The sequence below is a fragment of the Lates calcarifer genome, linkage group LG8, assembly GCF_001640805.2.
Source record: "Lates calcarifer isolate ASB-BC8 linkage group LG8, TLL_Latcal_v3, whole genome shotgun sequence".
NCBI lineage: Eukaryota > Metazoa > Chordata > Actinopteri > Centropomidae > Lates > Lates calcarifer.
Window position 1 is genome coordinate 21,677,068 of NC_066840.1, and position 15,725 is coordinate 21,692,792.

Consider the following 15,725-nt stretch of genomic DNA (forward strand, 5'->3'; position numbering starts at 1 on the left):
TGTTGTAATACCCTGCAGCATCTTTTTAAACAAATCAGCTTAATACTATCCACCGGTGAGACCCATTAGATGGGAGTTGAAAGCTGGTAAAGAGAAAGTAAATGGACCTTGAGTAAAAGTATTTTGGACAGTGATTGTAATAGAAATAGATGCATTTTATACCTATGAATAGGAGATACTGTGGTTCATCCCCTTAAGATTAGTTCACAATCAGGCCGTGATCAACTAATCACAGGAAAAAATACCCCACACATTAATATACTTTCATATTTTATTGTTTTAATTAAGAGATCATTTTATTCTTGTCATAAAAATGTGGTTTCTGTGTAGGCAAATAAAGACATTTAACATGGCAGAAAAAAAAATCAAAGCATGCAATAAGCAATAAATCTACAAGAGCAACAGATAAATGAACAAAGCAAATTCAGAGAAGCTTTCCAACTGAGAAACAAGGTCTGAATGCATTCATTAGCATGACATGCATTGTGCAATTCATTTCAGACAGACAAAAATGTTTGGTACCCTAAAATATGCTAGAAAATACAGCACATATTTTGTTTCTCTATTCAACACTCATTTTGACATCATACCTACAGAGATTTTGCATGATGTTAAAAGGATGCGTTGATGGCATTGATAGAATACATTTAAAGTTAGGCATTTAGACAAATTAGAACATTGGATGCTTTGCACATTAAAAAAGATATTAGACTAGGCAGAAACTGCAATCAAACATCATCCCCCATCCATCCAGGAACATGATTATTTTAAAAAAGAACAATTTTATTTATGTATAAGAACATGTTCATTTAAGTTACTAATCTCAGAATGTTAATGTTTCATCACAGAATAAGCATTTTTCATGAATAAATAAGGACATAAAAGGAAAGGACAATAACAGCCGATACATAGAGAACACAGCTGATGTTTGCTGTGCTCCTTTCAGTGAACAGTAAGTGAGGGTTGTCCACTGCTGGAGTGAGGTCACATTAGGAAGATGGGAAAAGAAACATCACCATGAGACTTCAGTGCATTACTGGCTGCTCTTCAACTGTACTCGAATACACAGAGGAGTTGGAGCTCAGACTGTAACGTTGACATTCAGAAAACAGTTCCTTCAGTTGATGGCATTGTCTGTCCCCATCAAAGTTTTAAGTCACATCCTAAATTGTGGAAAAAAAAACCAAAATATAAAGAAAACAAAACTTTGACGTAGTGTAATCAGACCCCCGTGGGGGCGAGGCGGCTGATGAAGGCGATACTGCTGAGGCACATCCTCCTGAAGAAGGCGGGACAGGCAGGCTTCATGATGAAATGCTCCAGAAGAATTCGCAGCTCTGTGAACAAGGTGCTGGGGCAGAAAGAAGAAATATTAAATACTCTGCTCTGACAGCTCAGTAACACTGATCTGAGGTTTGACACTTGTAGTCAGCTGGGATTGGCTCCAGTGTTTAGATGTTCTTCAACTTGCTTGGGCTCACTGCAGTCATGACTTCTTGTATATTATCATTTACATGATGATAATGTTGTGATAATATAGTGTTATTAAATATCTTACCGGCAGTATGGGTTTCTTCTGGAGGTGTAGCGGAGGGTGAGGAATCGGTAGTAAATGAAAGGCAGCAGCAAGCTTCCCTGGCCACTGTTAATGAGATTTGAGTGACATGAATAAAAGAAAACTGACACAATCGTGGATCGTTCAATATTTCAACGATAAACAATAACAAGAAAAATAAACTTTATGAGACATTTGTCGTAAATAGACTTAGACTAGGCTTTATTGATCCCTTTGGGATGACTCCCTCAGGGAAATATTACTCTTAACTGCAAAACAGGTAAATGTAACACCTGTATGAGCTAATACAATCCAATATACTGACTATCTGAACTCTTTCTACCACTGTAGGCTGCCTTGAAAATTTGCATATGAAAATATTGAGTATCGGAGCACTGGGAGCGGAAACTTAATTCAGTGAGACCATTTACTTTGGTAACTCTGATTTACAGGAATTGTATTTTTCTGTACTTCTAGATAATTTCCTGTGACTTTAAAAATATCTGACAATCATGGAGAACTCATCTTTTTTGTTGTTCGTGATCTGTCCAAAGTATTTCTGGCAACACAATATTGATAAACTTATGGCTGTATCAGAAAAATGTCTATGACAACAATCAGTACTTTCACCACAGTGTCACTGATCCAGCTACACATATAGGCAGATAAAGGATCTACAACGTCTCGTAACAGTAACTTTTGCCTCAGTCATTGGTGAATACCTGAAGAGCATGAAAACAGTGGCTGGCATCAAGAAAATTTCATTGCAGGCGATGAACTTCAGGATGTTCTGCTGATTGGATGTTAGTTTGTCCAGGAGGTTTCTGATAAACATCAGGCTGCTGGGGCCCATGGACTGCAAGAAAAGATAACAGAAACTCAGAGGCTAACAGCAAAGCTCTTGGTAAGTTTTCAGTGAGGCACAGAGTTTTCATGAAATACTGATACACAGGAGTAAATGTAAAGTAAATCACATTATCAATCATCCATTTTTATTAGATTTTAAGGTTCAATCTGTGTCCCTGAGCAATGCCTGGTTGATTGAGTAGATAATTAAAACACCATTTGGCTGCTGGTAATGTTCCACTTGGGTGTTAAATTTTTAATAAATAGCATAAAGTCACAGCAGGTAACTGTTGCCTCATACTCACATCAAGGACTTTCTTTGTGTAGGTAGTTGCATGAAGCAGGGAGAAGAGGAAGACTGGGAAGATGCTCACTGGACACAAGTGTTAAAGAAAAAGACAAACATCTCACAGTGATTTAATCTGATTACTAGGGCTGTGTAATTGTTAATAATTAGGTATCATGTGATTTGTTCATATTGAAACTTTTGCTGTATGGTGAATCCTCTTGAAAGCCCCAGTGCAGTACATCGTGCACTGTCATGTGATATTACCAAGTCAGGAAACCAGGTTATGTGGGTAATCAGAAAATATGTTTCTATACACTGTAAATACATGTACACATGCTGTAGATCAGTATTTAGATTAGATTAGATTTTTATTTTGGCTGTATCAGAGGTAACATACAGTACAGCGAGAGAGAGGCAGGCAGACAGGAGCTCCTCTTCACAGTGCTTAATGTCTAATTTAACAAATACTCAAATGTTCAGAGGTGGAAACTGATTCATTTAGACTTCTACAGGCCACGGTGTTAGTTTCAGTTGTTTCAGTTGTAGCTGGACTTTGGGTGGACTTATTTTAAATACAATTCCTGTCTTCCAGCCACTCCATCTCTCTATTTTGCCTGCCTGTAGTCTTTTGTTGTGCACTCTCAGCCGGTTACTGGTATACACGGCAAAGAAATAAGGACAAATTTACCTGGGAAAATTTCTCATACACATGACAGTTGAAAATCAGCTCACTGGAGAAAGCACAATGTAACTTGAAAGAGAAACCTTACATCTATCGTCTAGGAATAAAAATGTTTCACTATTTAACCAGGTATAAAGAGTTACTGTAAACACACTAATATTTGTGTTTCCTGTGTATTTCAAGATGAAAAGGATACTTGTGATGGGGTAGGAGTTCACCAGGATGAGTGAGTAGAGCAGGTAGTGGCAGCTGTCCTCTTGAAGAGCCTGGGCCAGGAAAGCTCTGCTCAGCTGGAAGCGTGGAAGCCTTTGATGTAGACGAAGAGCACTGGTGAGGGCGTTCGCTAATAAGGCTCTCTGATAGAAGTTTGCTGCTGCATAGGGTCTGAAAAACGCAAGGAAGAAGAAATAATATGATATCTGGAAAAAAGGAGAATGAGGTGAAAGCAGTGCATTGTTGTCATTGGTTGGTCTTTTTACAATGTAAGTACATGAACACAGAGACACTGAGTGCACTCACCCCAGAATTGGTAGAATAAACATTACGGAGCAGTAGACGGTGAAAAGCCGTGACAGCCACATCGCTGTTTCCAGCTTGTTGCTCATTAAAAATTGCTGTGGAAGAAAGAAAAAAATACACATAGGAGATTCAGGCATGTAAAAGTAGAGAGAAAGCATGATGCTTCTATATACAGTGTTAACTGTGCTTGAGATCCATGCAAAGTACCCATTCATTTCTGTTAGCTGATACGATTTGCTGTTTTATAATCAGGGCATTTGAAATGACAGGATGAGCCTTCTGTTTTCTCATGTGCACTGAAAACTGATTTACTGATGTTCTCTCTGGTTTTCTCAACGGTCAGCATAAACCAATCAAACTAAAAAAAAAAAACAACTTAATTCAATCAGTTAATTTCACCATCCTGTCATCAGAGGTCTGCTGATAAGACGCAGCTGTAACTCATCAAAAAACCTGCTTCTTCAGCTGACATCACCAAAGTAAGGCTATCTCTGTGTTCAAAACAGGTTCTACATACACTGACTAGTTTTACAAGAGTGTTTGCAACTGGAGACTCTACTGGGCCAAATTAAAGGCAGCAAAATCAAAATGAATGCAGGCCAATATACCCTGACTTTTATTCCAAACTATGAGTAAAGCTCCAAAAACACTATGATGCAACTCAACAGTGTGTCTTGTCAGACTTGCTCTGTTATGTAAACTGTTACAGCTTTCAAACACTAAGCCCCTAGTTGGTAATGCAGGATTTCTGTTAAAAATTCTCAAGTCTCAAGCCCAAGTCAAGACAACCCTGGCTACACTAAGTGGTATTACTTAATCAGACTTCAGAGATCAACACCCAGAGCCACAGGAGACATTGTGCAAATAGGATGAGTAGTACCTGGCAAGTGTCTTTAAATGTAACATCAGTCAGTTGCACCTTACAGGTTGAGAGATGACCTCAAACAGTCAACTTACCACAGGCCCCTGCTGGGGAGGAGGGCTTTGCTGGTTTGTGTCAGCCATCTTTGGGAGTGAAGGTCTTTCTGTAGAAAAGAACAATCACACTATGAAGCAACAATGACAAGTCCTATCAACAGGAAAAGGGAGGAACTTGGTTTTGAGAGAGAAACTGTCCCACAGTACTAAATTATACATATAGATGCTTTTACAAGAATATTGTTAGGATGTTACAGTGATGCCAAAAAAAAGTCACCACGGTGCTGAGGAGTACCAGAGCCACACAATGTAAAACTGAAATCTAGTTTCAGTTTCAGTGAATTAACTGTCCTAAATTACAGTGAACTAATTAGCTTTCAGTTTTGGGCAGATGAACGGGCAAGAAAAGTAAGTAAAAGTTGTTAAATCTAACACTTTATGTCACAACGATCCAACTTGTAGTTTTGAAGGATGTATCATCTTCCAACATCCATAGCAAAGCCAACAAAATGTTTAAAACTAACATTACCTACCTACGTGTTATCATTTAACTGTAGGACAGTTTAATACTTTATAGTGCCTTTACTAAATTCGCTGTGTTTTAGACTTGCATATTTACTGCTTTTGTGCTAGGGGGAAGCTGTATCCACATTAGCTCACCTAGCCTTCGCTAATCTGAGTAAGTTCATGACTACATTATTTTAATGCCAACTGTATAAACTAACGCCTTACTAGTGGTCGACGTGAATCAGTCTAGACTTACAAATAACCAGTAAAATCGTCTGTATGTATTTTATAGATGCTAAGGTTAGCAGCTGCTAACGTTAGGGAGCAGGTGGGTCTAGAATATTCTGTTGGTTACCATCGTTACTAGCATGTGAGCTAACGTTAGCTACCTGGCTTCTCGCTAGTTCGTGGCTTTTTAACGTTAGCTGTCCTGGCTGTTTAAAGAGACCCGTACAGACGTGATAGTCTTGGTTGATAATATATATGTAGGAGTCATTAACCGAATAGCTTACCGAGGTTACAGCGTCGGTCGAAATGATCCTTTGCGTGCTTGGCTTCAACTGACAGGCTGTAGGTCAGCTGACCTGGAACACGAAGAGAATTGCCTCTCGCGAGATTTTAGATCCTGGCTCACACGCAACACTCGCCTCTAGTGGACAAAAAAATTAAATGCAACATGGCTTGCTCAAGATAGTCTGACCTGTATACAGACACTGTATGTTTGTTGCCGCTTTAGCTGCATATCTACGTGTATCTTCTTTCATAATGTTGTAGAGCATGTTGTTTATGTAGATTAAGAGTTTCCGGAAACTTCCAAACATAGCCTAGTGAAGCTGATTCTGATCAGGATACATGTCTTAGTTTTGAGATAATCTAACACTGCTTACTTATCCTTCCATCTGTAAGGAGTGTCAGAAAACATCTTATCAAGCTCAATTCTAACATATGGTATAGTCTAGTATTAAATCTTAACAGATAGTCGTTTGTTTAATGCATGCACTTCTTGCAGGGATCGGACAGGCTAATGACACAGCAGGCCAAGTCTCCATTAACTTCATCAGACTGCACTAAAGTCGATAGTGTTGTGGTGATCCACTGAGCTACACCAGTTATTGTGCTCTGTGTATTTTGAGCATCACATCTAAAAATGCACAGCCCAAGAAAAAAACTGCAGAGTGCGCCTGCGCCACGGTCAACGCCCACGTCTGAAGCGCAGAAACTGTCTCTGTGTTTTAAAAATAGTCCACTGTTATCTTACAGCCGAAGAAAATTAGGCTTCTTAATTTAGCAGCTTTTAGCAGCTTTGTCGAGTATTTACTCGTTTTTATCCAAATGATCCCTTTCTTTATTCAATTTTAATGTTATTTGGTAGGTTACCACAAGAGGGCACAGTCGACCAGACGATCATATAGCAGCAGGTTGGCCTATAGCCTGTGTTGGATAATTATTTTAGCTTTAAGTGCACCTTATTTGGTCCCAACATTTTTTAAAATCTTACATCTGACTGCTACTGTAGCGCATATATCCACAGATTACTGGCACGAGTGTCGCAGGATGATGTGTTTGCTGCAGATGCCATTTGAAAATATAGGCAGTGTAAGCACTGTAGAATCTAATTATTTCTTTGCAAAACCTAATTAGGCATTAAAAAAGGTTAACGCCAGCGCCTGAAACGTTTTTGTTTAATAATCCCATTACTGACGGCTCATCATGTATAAAATGGTGCAGGAGGACACTAAGTTTCCACTTGTTAAAGGGAATCTCTGAGAAATAGTCGCAGGTTTTTTGACACTATCTGCGATTGGAAATTAGGGCTTGTAATTAAACTGCGGAGACTCAGCACAGCGCACAGAGTAAGTAAGGCTGCAGCGTCCTGCCTCGCATGCATTTTTCTATGTTTAATTGATGATTCTGCCTGTCTGCTGCAAAAACATTGTCACTATTTTCTGTTCTTTTTTTCCTTCTTCTTTCTTTACTATGTCGTCTAATTTGCTGGGCATGACACAACTTTCCAAACGGTAGCGTACAGTGAGAACAGACCTTGATGATTTTTTAAGCGTCAGCTCCTCTCGGACCATTACCACAGTCACTAGAGAGCTCAAGGTGAGAATTTAAATGAGACAACATTTTCCTGCCCGACTTTTAATTTGGCCGAGCTCCTGAGGAACAACTGTGTGATGGTTTAATGCGTTTCCACAGAGAGAGAGACAAATCTCCCCTGCTCTGTACTAAATTATAAATATAGATATTTTTACAGGAATATGAACGGGATGCTAAAGAGCCACCCGTGTTGCTGAGGAGTATCACAGCCACAGAGCGTGTTACTGGGGGAATATTCACATCAGCTCATAATGATGCTGAAATAACGTTTCTCAGATCCCAACTGTAGCCTCCTGAAAAATAAACTTTATTCAATTTTATTTATTTATTTTTACCGTAAAGCCTATAATGAGTATACATATTATGATTATCTAATGATGCCAGTGTTGATAATTTTATCTACAGAATAAAACACTGGAGATATTTTGTTTTTTCTACCTTTTTTTTTTGACAAACAGAAAATTTCGAGGAATTTCTGAGATGTTTCTTCTCCTTTGTGGATCAGTCAAGTTCTACAGCAACGACAGGTTAATACAGGTTAAAGGATAGCATGAATATTTACCTAAAAATACAAAACGCTCAATGGGAAATAAAATTAACATCATATTACCCGCTGATTTTCTAATTATTACTTAAAAAGAAATTATCAAGTCAGATGCATCAATGAATGAATGAATGTGTATTTCTGCACATTTCGGTAAACTTGATATTAATTATTATTATTATTATTATTATTATTATTATTATTACATTAAGGACATCAGTTCTCGCTGCTATTACTCTTACTATTCCTACAATAATAGGCCTAATAACAGTAGTAAAAAAAAATTCCCTCTGTTGTAAAGACCCGCCGCTTTCTTACATTCTTACATCGGTGTGAACAACACGTTTTTCATCCTGGGCTCACTTTATTCCGCCTTTAAAGCTTCTGCATCAACAGTTTTCAAAAGACAAAAAGAAAAGTGAGTGAGAGACCAAAGCGAAAGCCCTGTAAAAGAAATAAACCGTCGTCCATAGTGAAATGACAGCGTTGTAAATGGCTGTGTATCTAAAGTCTATTGGGTCTATTGGGCCAAAACAAACAGGGTGTGGAAGGGGATGAAAATCGGGACAAGCGAGGAAGACGACGGGAAGAAAAGAGTGGGTTTGATAGGGAGGAAAAAAAGGACACGGTGGATTTTCCCCGAACTGGTTAAAGAAAGAATAAAGCGAGTTATCAACAGACTTTTCTGCCTTTTATCTCTTTGTGACCTGATAGAAAAAGGCGGTTCACAAGAGTCACAAACCCGCTCAGGATGGTTTCATGATGAGCTGCAGCACTGAGAATGATTTATAGTGGATATAAGAGCTACACACTTTAATGAGTTCTATGTATATTCATTTATTTTCATTGCCTTGGGATGAGAAAGAGAATAAAAATGGCAAAAATTAAAATAAAGTCTGCTCTTTACTGACATGTAAAAATATGAAAAGCTATTTTAAACCTTTTCAAATCTTTGTGTGAGTGTCCTTCAGCTGATGCTCAGCAGAAGCAACTTTTACATTAATGCTTTTGCCTTTTTTCTACTCAGAACCTATAAACCAACGATCTGCAAAACAGCTCAAAGTCACTAAAATTCCTCTTGGAAAAAAGTCTATATTTACATAATGGAGGTCAAGGCTCTGATTAACATTCTGCTCCTTACTTAACTGCAGCAACTCATTAGTTAATCTGGTTGTTTACTTCAGAGCCACATTGAAAACAACCATCTGATATTCTTTGCTGTTTGTTTGTTTTGGCAACAACAGTTTGAAAAAAATAAAAATGTTAATATGTGCTATCATTTTTGCAGGAAAGAGGAGAAAAGGATGTTGCTCCTAAATGAAGTTTATTTATGTGGTTAAAGCTAAACATGCTGCTCTGGTTTTATCAGATCAGGCGACATTTTCCAAAACGTCAAGAGAAACTCACTTGCTTCTCTCATACCATCAATTCCTGTAACACACTGCTGTCATACATGCCCAATAACAAAATTCAATATCTGACCATCTTGTTGGAGACTGACACCATGAACTGCTTAGGGCAGATTGTTTCTGTTTTCTTGCAGATGTTGCTGAAATGTTGCCTCTCTAACATGGCTGTTATATTCATGCAGGGACCAGATTCAGACAGGCTGCACTCTTGCCTCTTAACTTCTCTCATGAACATATTCCTTGCACAAAAGTCATCAATTTTGAGCAAAGGCTCCGGTTTATAAAGCCTCTGCTATTTCTTACAGTTCTTCGTCACAGTCTTCACTGTGTGCTACTGTTTCTATTTATAGACTCAGAAACCATTTTATATAAATCCCTCCTTTGCACGTGTGCAACAACAAACCTTCACTGAAATCTTGGATTTGATTGACGTAATTGTCACTGAAGTGATTTTAGGAAAAAGGAAACAAGCTTTCTTCCTGCTCTGGAATGTAAAGAGTTAAATCTTAATATAATTATCTTCTCATCAATCAGGAGGAGTGTGCACAAACATGGTACATAACATTAATTTTAATGCATCCTCAGAGAAGAGCAATCTTTTAAAAAAGGAACATTTTTGATGTTGTAAATTCAAAAACAATATAATATTATTAAAAAATCGAATCACTGTGATGTTGCTGTATTTAATACTTGTTTATTTTGATGTTTGGTGATTAAAAAAAACAGAAAATCCTCTGTTCACTTGCATCTATAAAAGCTGGAGGGAATCTGTTGCCCACAGCGAGCCCTGAGCCAAAAACTATTGACACAGAAAGCAAAGCGGATCCACCAGAAAGCTGACTTTTCCCTTTTTGGGAGTAAAGCTATGTTTGTTTCTGGGCTGAATGGGGGCCCATAATGGAACTGATGGCATCAGGATTGTCACCACAAATGGTCTGGGCGTTTTGCAAGGCTGTTTGACAGAGCCTATTATGTCATTGGTCACGTCCCTCCACTCCTTGCTCGCTTGGGTTTGAATGGGAGTGAATTAATCAAATGGTTTGAGAGAGATCAGCCAACTTAATGCACTTTGTGTCAAGGTCTACAGCGATCCGAGACCCCCCGGCCTCCTGCTATACCTGCACTGTCTTCATCTGAACATACCTTTGTATGAGCTGAAACACAATCATATTCCTGGGGACATTTAACGTGGCACTAAAATCTGAACTGACTGTGACCTTTTATTTCAATGGATCTTTGAGAATATATCATTAATTATTACCTGAACATTCATACAGGATCTCATCGTGTTTTACAATGAAAATACTCACAGTTTCTGTATATCTTTTGAATGTATTCAGTATATCAGGTCAACTACTTTACTTTTTCATAACAGTACATTTGTGATGATATATGTCTGTTATGAGGATCTTGCAGAGGACTGTGAAAGACATCTGTGAAAAGCATAAGACGACAGTTTTTATTCTCTATCTGAGGAGCATCTCCAGATACACATCAAAGGTTGGCTTTTAAGTATACAATTAACTCATTTAATCTACTCAGGAAAATGATGGATTTGCAACCAATAACAGCCCATTATTTGAAATTAATATTTGTATTCTATTGATGTTTGAGGACATCTATGATTAGACATCATTTATAATCTGGAAAATTTGTGTGGAAATTCACCCTTAGAGTTCAGCAGATCCCTCCTGGACAACAAACAAAAAAGCCTCTAAAAGAGGATGTATGGGCTTAGTAAATTAAATATTGATATAATTTTTAAAAATATATCAAAACAGAGCCACCATCATATTTGTTTTCCAAGAGGGAAAATGGTCCAACTGGTCCAAAAATCAGGCGCTGTAACGTTATTGCTTTATCAAACACAATCAAACTGTGAATTAATCAAAGCACTCCGCGTTAGAGTAAGTATGCATGAGCATTGTTTGGCTGTAATGGATGGCTTTAAAATTTGACGTTATTATTTCCCGTCATTTCTGGAAACAAATTGAACATTTATTGCATATATATTAAAAATTATACAGTCGTCGAGAGAGGCTGATGTCTCTTTTATTGAGGCGCACCAAGAGGTGAGGTCTCACCGGATCAATTTCCCTGTCTTGTTACTCCCGCAAGAGGATGTTTGGAAAATGCCTGCACCGCTAAATTGATTCAGAAACGAATTCATAACTTGGGGGGTTTAAGCAATTTTGTGGCGACCAGTTTTTATCCACGATTTTTTTCTTTTGTTTCATGTTTTGATTGCTTTAAGCATCCAAACAAAGTTTTGTATCATTCTGCTTCTCACTGAAACCGGTTCATACTCAGTTCTGCAGCAGTTAGTCCACGTTGGCCTATTTTTCATTCTTTGGGGAAAAAATGCATTTAATACACTGGGTTTTGGGTGGCTTCACAAACATAGCCATTAAGCAGTCACAAAGCTTTTATTGTGCACTTGATCTCAAAATAGAGGCTGGTCTGACTGCAGGATCCAGACGAACCTATGGAAAAGGCCTTGTCTTTGTCTGCCTGTGCGGAGATGAATGGCCCGTGTCAACCAGATGATTAGTTTGCACTATTAAATTGTCAAAAAGGAAGGATTTTTCCCTAATAGTGCCTTTTCGTGAAGAATTATGGAATTCAGAGTTGTTTGCGACTGCCGGGGAACTCGCAGGGCTTCGCAGGGGCGAGGGCGAAGGTCAGACAGAGTTCTCAGCGCTGCGTCCAGTGTGGCACAGCAGTCAGAGGGGATGTGGAGACAAATGTAGGCCTATTTCCTACATGATGGGGAGATTAATCTCTAAATTGTACCGGAGGAAAGACATCCATGCAGTGACACTGTGATTCAACGAGATGAGGTGGGTCCTTAACAGTTCGCAAAAGTGCGTAAAATTCGTGCGTAAATGCGCAACTAGAGACTCAAAGCCAACCACGCGAAGCAGCAACCAATCTGTTGTCAGTGACACAAATCAAATTTAAATAGGACATGAGATAATCGCATTTCATAAACGTTTCTGCTGCATTGGAGCATTAACTGCAAACGCATAAAATGTGCCCGGTATGGCGCCGGATCTGAGCTGTCTTTCTGCACGTCATGGCTGTCCTGCTCCATCCAGGAAACCCCCTTCCATTCTGCTCAACCCCTATTCTAGTGCCAACGTTTTGTGTTAAATGTTAACAACTTGGCCTGATCCATTTAATCACCAACAACAAATCTGTGTTGACTCTAACACTCGCCTCCATTGTGCCCATTATGCGCCTGCCCTCACTTGAAGATTTATGTATTTTTGATATTAAATTCCTTCTGTCATCAAGACTGCTCTCTTGTTGACTTTTCTTGACCCATCGACCTCGTTCCCCAAACTTTCCCATATTTAACGCGGGACCCACAGTCAGCCTGCTCCCCACCCCCCTCAACTTCTTCTGCTCTACCACAGCTGAATGCTCTGTGGCTCCTTTTGTTGGCATGTGCTGTTTGCACTGTTCTTGAACTTCAGTGAGCTGCCCTGTCCCCATCCTGTACTTTGAACCCTGCGGAACCATCTTCCCCCGAAAATAACGACTTATTGTTCATAAACCCATGAAGTCAGTTCACTAGACTACTGCAGACTCCTTAATTTGTTGGAAACCAGAGGAATGTCGGACAGCCAGATCATCGTTTGGCCAATGTGATGAATTATGAGGTGTTCCTTAATGCTTTCAAATCAACGCCATACAATCTTCACTTGATTCCTGCGCCTCAGTCACACTCTGCAAACTGCATTCATCCGCTGTTGACGCAGAATGACGGATGTCCATATACCTTTGCCATATATGACATCCATGTCGCCTATACAAGCCTCCCTCTGGCTGCCCAGCTTGCTAATTAGTTAAACAAACGCTCATACTAATGATCCCACTGGCCTGGCGAGCTTTGGGGTTTTTGTTCCTCGACTTTGCCCCAGCTTCTCCTGCTGGAAACTTGGCCCCGCTGACCCGAGCTATCACGGCGCTGTGGAGACGGCTGGACCGCCCTGTCCGGAGTCCAACCCCCCAGGGGCCAAAGGGCAGCGTCCGAGGCCCGGGAATGCCACCACCAGCTGCTTGCGGTGACACCATTTACAAAGGGGGCTTGGTGAGCAATCCTTCTATGGGCTGTCAGTGTTGTGACAGTGCTGGCCTGACATTTATTTACTCTCTCATAGGACCGAAAAATGGTGGTTTGGTTTAAGCAAAGACCAAGTTTAGTTTGCTTCCACTTTCTCTTAGCTGCTGTTACTGTAAATCTAAATTTGGCGCCACTTTATAATAAAGTTCTTTTTAAAATAAAAGCTTTAACAGTTATAACTAATGGTTTTTAATGGTCAATAAAGCGTAATGCTTCAGTTATAAGCCATTAATGAGCTGCAGATCATCTGGAGAACAGAAAGGAAACCTAAGAACAATTATTGATGAATTATTAACATTAACAAATACATTATTGCCGCATAGAATGGGTATTAGTTACAAGATGTAAGCCTTTTATAAAGGGTCCACTTTATTAGTAACTTAATATTACTTATTAATATAAGCCCATCTCTGTATTAAATGTCATTAAGTCATTAATGAGAGGTTTCAATCATCATGTCTGCAGCTGTACCTGTTGTATAAGAGGTTAATCATTGAATATCGGTGCAGATCATCCTAAACTCAATTGAGATTATTAATGATTTGTTAACATTCGGAACTGCAGAGATGGTTTATTAGAAAGAGAGAAATCCATGAGTACTGGGTGCTGCGTATTTCCAGATTAAATATCAAATAATGTATGTACACCACACAAGCAGTGCTCTAAGTAAACTGTAAACTAACCCAAACAGCAGTGATAATTTTGGTCAATTACGCGATCACAGGTTTGAGGTTGGTGTATTTATATTACAAACTATCCTGCGTTTATGTTCTGCTCTTCCTAAATTCAAACGTTTTTCTTTCCCTGCAGCGCGCACTGCGGTTAACACTGGCCCCATTACACGTTGTCATTTGTGGCTCTTGGTGTTATTTGGACAATGTTTGGCCATTTACCCGGCCTGTGTCTGCGCGCTCCAAGGAGGTCTCGACAGAAATTGATACTAATTGCGGGGACTGTACACTGCTGGCTGGTGGAGCGCCTGCAGGCAGTTGGAGGACCTGCTTGTCACCGCCTAATTGACAAGGGCTTGTCTGTCCTGGGAGCAGCTGGTCCTAAGCACTGGCGCACAATCGCAATCTTGACACGGCCTCCACTCGCCTGAAGGAGTTTTGAGGGGAAACGCCGTTAAAGGGAGATTTATTGAATCTCCCTTTGGGTGACGCTGTATTAAGTACGCAATATAAGCTTATTTCCGCGGGTGCAAACGGGAGCCACACTCCCGGTATTAATAACAGAAGGTGCCAATTAGCCCAGACAGGTGACATTTCTTGTGACATTATGAATCACCGCAAACAAGACAAGCGCGGGTAAATAAAAGCCATGAGCAGCGCTGGTCTGAAATCGGTTTTAAGGAACAGTTATTTTACTTTTCGCAGCTACATGACACACAATGAGCCTGTATATGCGCAAATCGGGTGAATGCAGGGGGATGTGTTGCACCAGCTATTCAAGCTGCAGAGGCGAGAACACAAATAACATCAACCCTCACAGTAAAATAATCAATTCATTATTCTGGCCTGTTTCTATTAGCCCAAGCCTTTATAGCTGAATGCATCAAGAGGAAAAAAGCCAAGCAAGTATTGTTTTCGTCTGCAAGTGGAAAAGGTTTTTCTCCACTTTCCCACTGCCTGTAAAGAAACGCTGCTTTTCTGGCCCTTTTGAACTGAAAATCGTGATTTTTTCCCCTGGTGTTCTCCGGACGCGCTCCTTTCTTTCTGAGGAACAATGACAACACTGGAGCACCCCGCCGGTGCGCCACAGTTGGGGATCCCCCGGATTGTTTTGGACATCTTTGGATTTCATCAATCAAAATGACTGCAGTTTTCCATAAAAATGCTGAATTTGGTCCTGGAACCGAGCGGGCAAGGTAGAAAATACGAGGCTGTCTTTCTCGATGATAAATGGCCATCCTTTGATTGAGCAAATAGAGAAATACGTGCCACAGTACTGAGAAACAGAGAGGACTCGTGGTCTTGCGTCAGATCATGCCAGAAATGAATCGACCACAAACATTAGCCCCTAAAACCAACTGCGTTTTCCCAAACCGAGGAAATGTGTGAGACTCAAGAGCAGGATAAACCTTAAGTGGACATGTCTATAATTATTTGAAACTCATATGGAAATGTACTGATCTGACTACTTTTACTTGGCCAGAATAATTAGTCTTTTGCCTCCTTCATTGGAAAAAACTATCAACAGTAACTGCAAGAGGATGAGGTCAACCTCT

General features: G+C 39.7%; 1 protein-coding gene across 1 annotated transcript; it reads right to left on the reverse strand.

Annotated features, from left to right (window-relative positions):
- Positions 1 to 257: 257 nt before the first annotated feature.
- On the reverse strand, positions 258 to 5,929 carry tmem33 (transmembrane protein 33). The gene is made up of 8 exons (XM_018703009.2): positions 5,829 to 5,929; positions 4,849 to 4,916; positions 3,892 to 3,986; positions 3,569 to 3,756; positions 2,707 to 2,774; positions 2,278 to 2,411; positions 1,559 to 1,642; positions 258 to 1,351 (listed from the first exon to the last, which is right to left on the reverse strand). Exons 2-8 carry the CDS (start codon positions 4,894 to 4,896, stop codon positions 1,222 to 1,224), a joined length of 747 nt encoding a protein of 248 aa, XP_018558525.1. The 5' UTR covers positions 4,897 to 4,916; positions 5,829 to 5,929; the 3' UTR covers positions 258 to 1,221.
- Between the last annotated feature and the right edge of the window lie 9,796 nt (positions 5,930 to 15,725).

Excerpts from the sequence above, each read along its gene's own strand:
- tmem33 (XM_018703009.2), bottom strand. The coding sequence starts at position 4,896 with ATGGCTGACACAAACCAGCAAAGCCCTCCTCCCCAGCAGGGGCCTGTG. Across the intron at positions 2,775-3,568 it reads GAACTCCTACCCCATCACAA|TGAGCATCTTCCCAGTCTTC; the intron begins GTATCCTTTTCA and ends ACTTGTGTCCAG. Across the intron at positions 1,643-2,277 it reads ACTGTTTTCATGCTCTTCAG|TGGCCAGGGAAGCTTGCTGC; the intron begins GTATTCACCAAT and ends TCTCATTAACAG.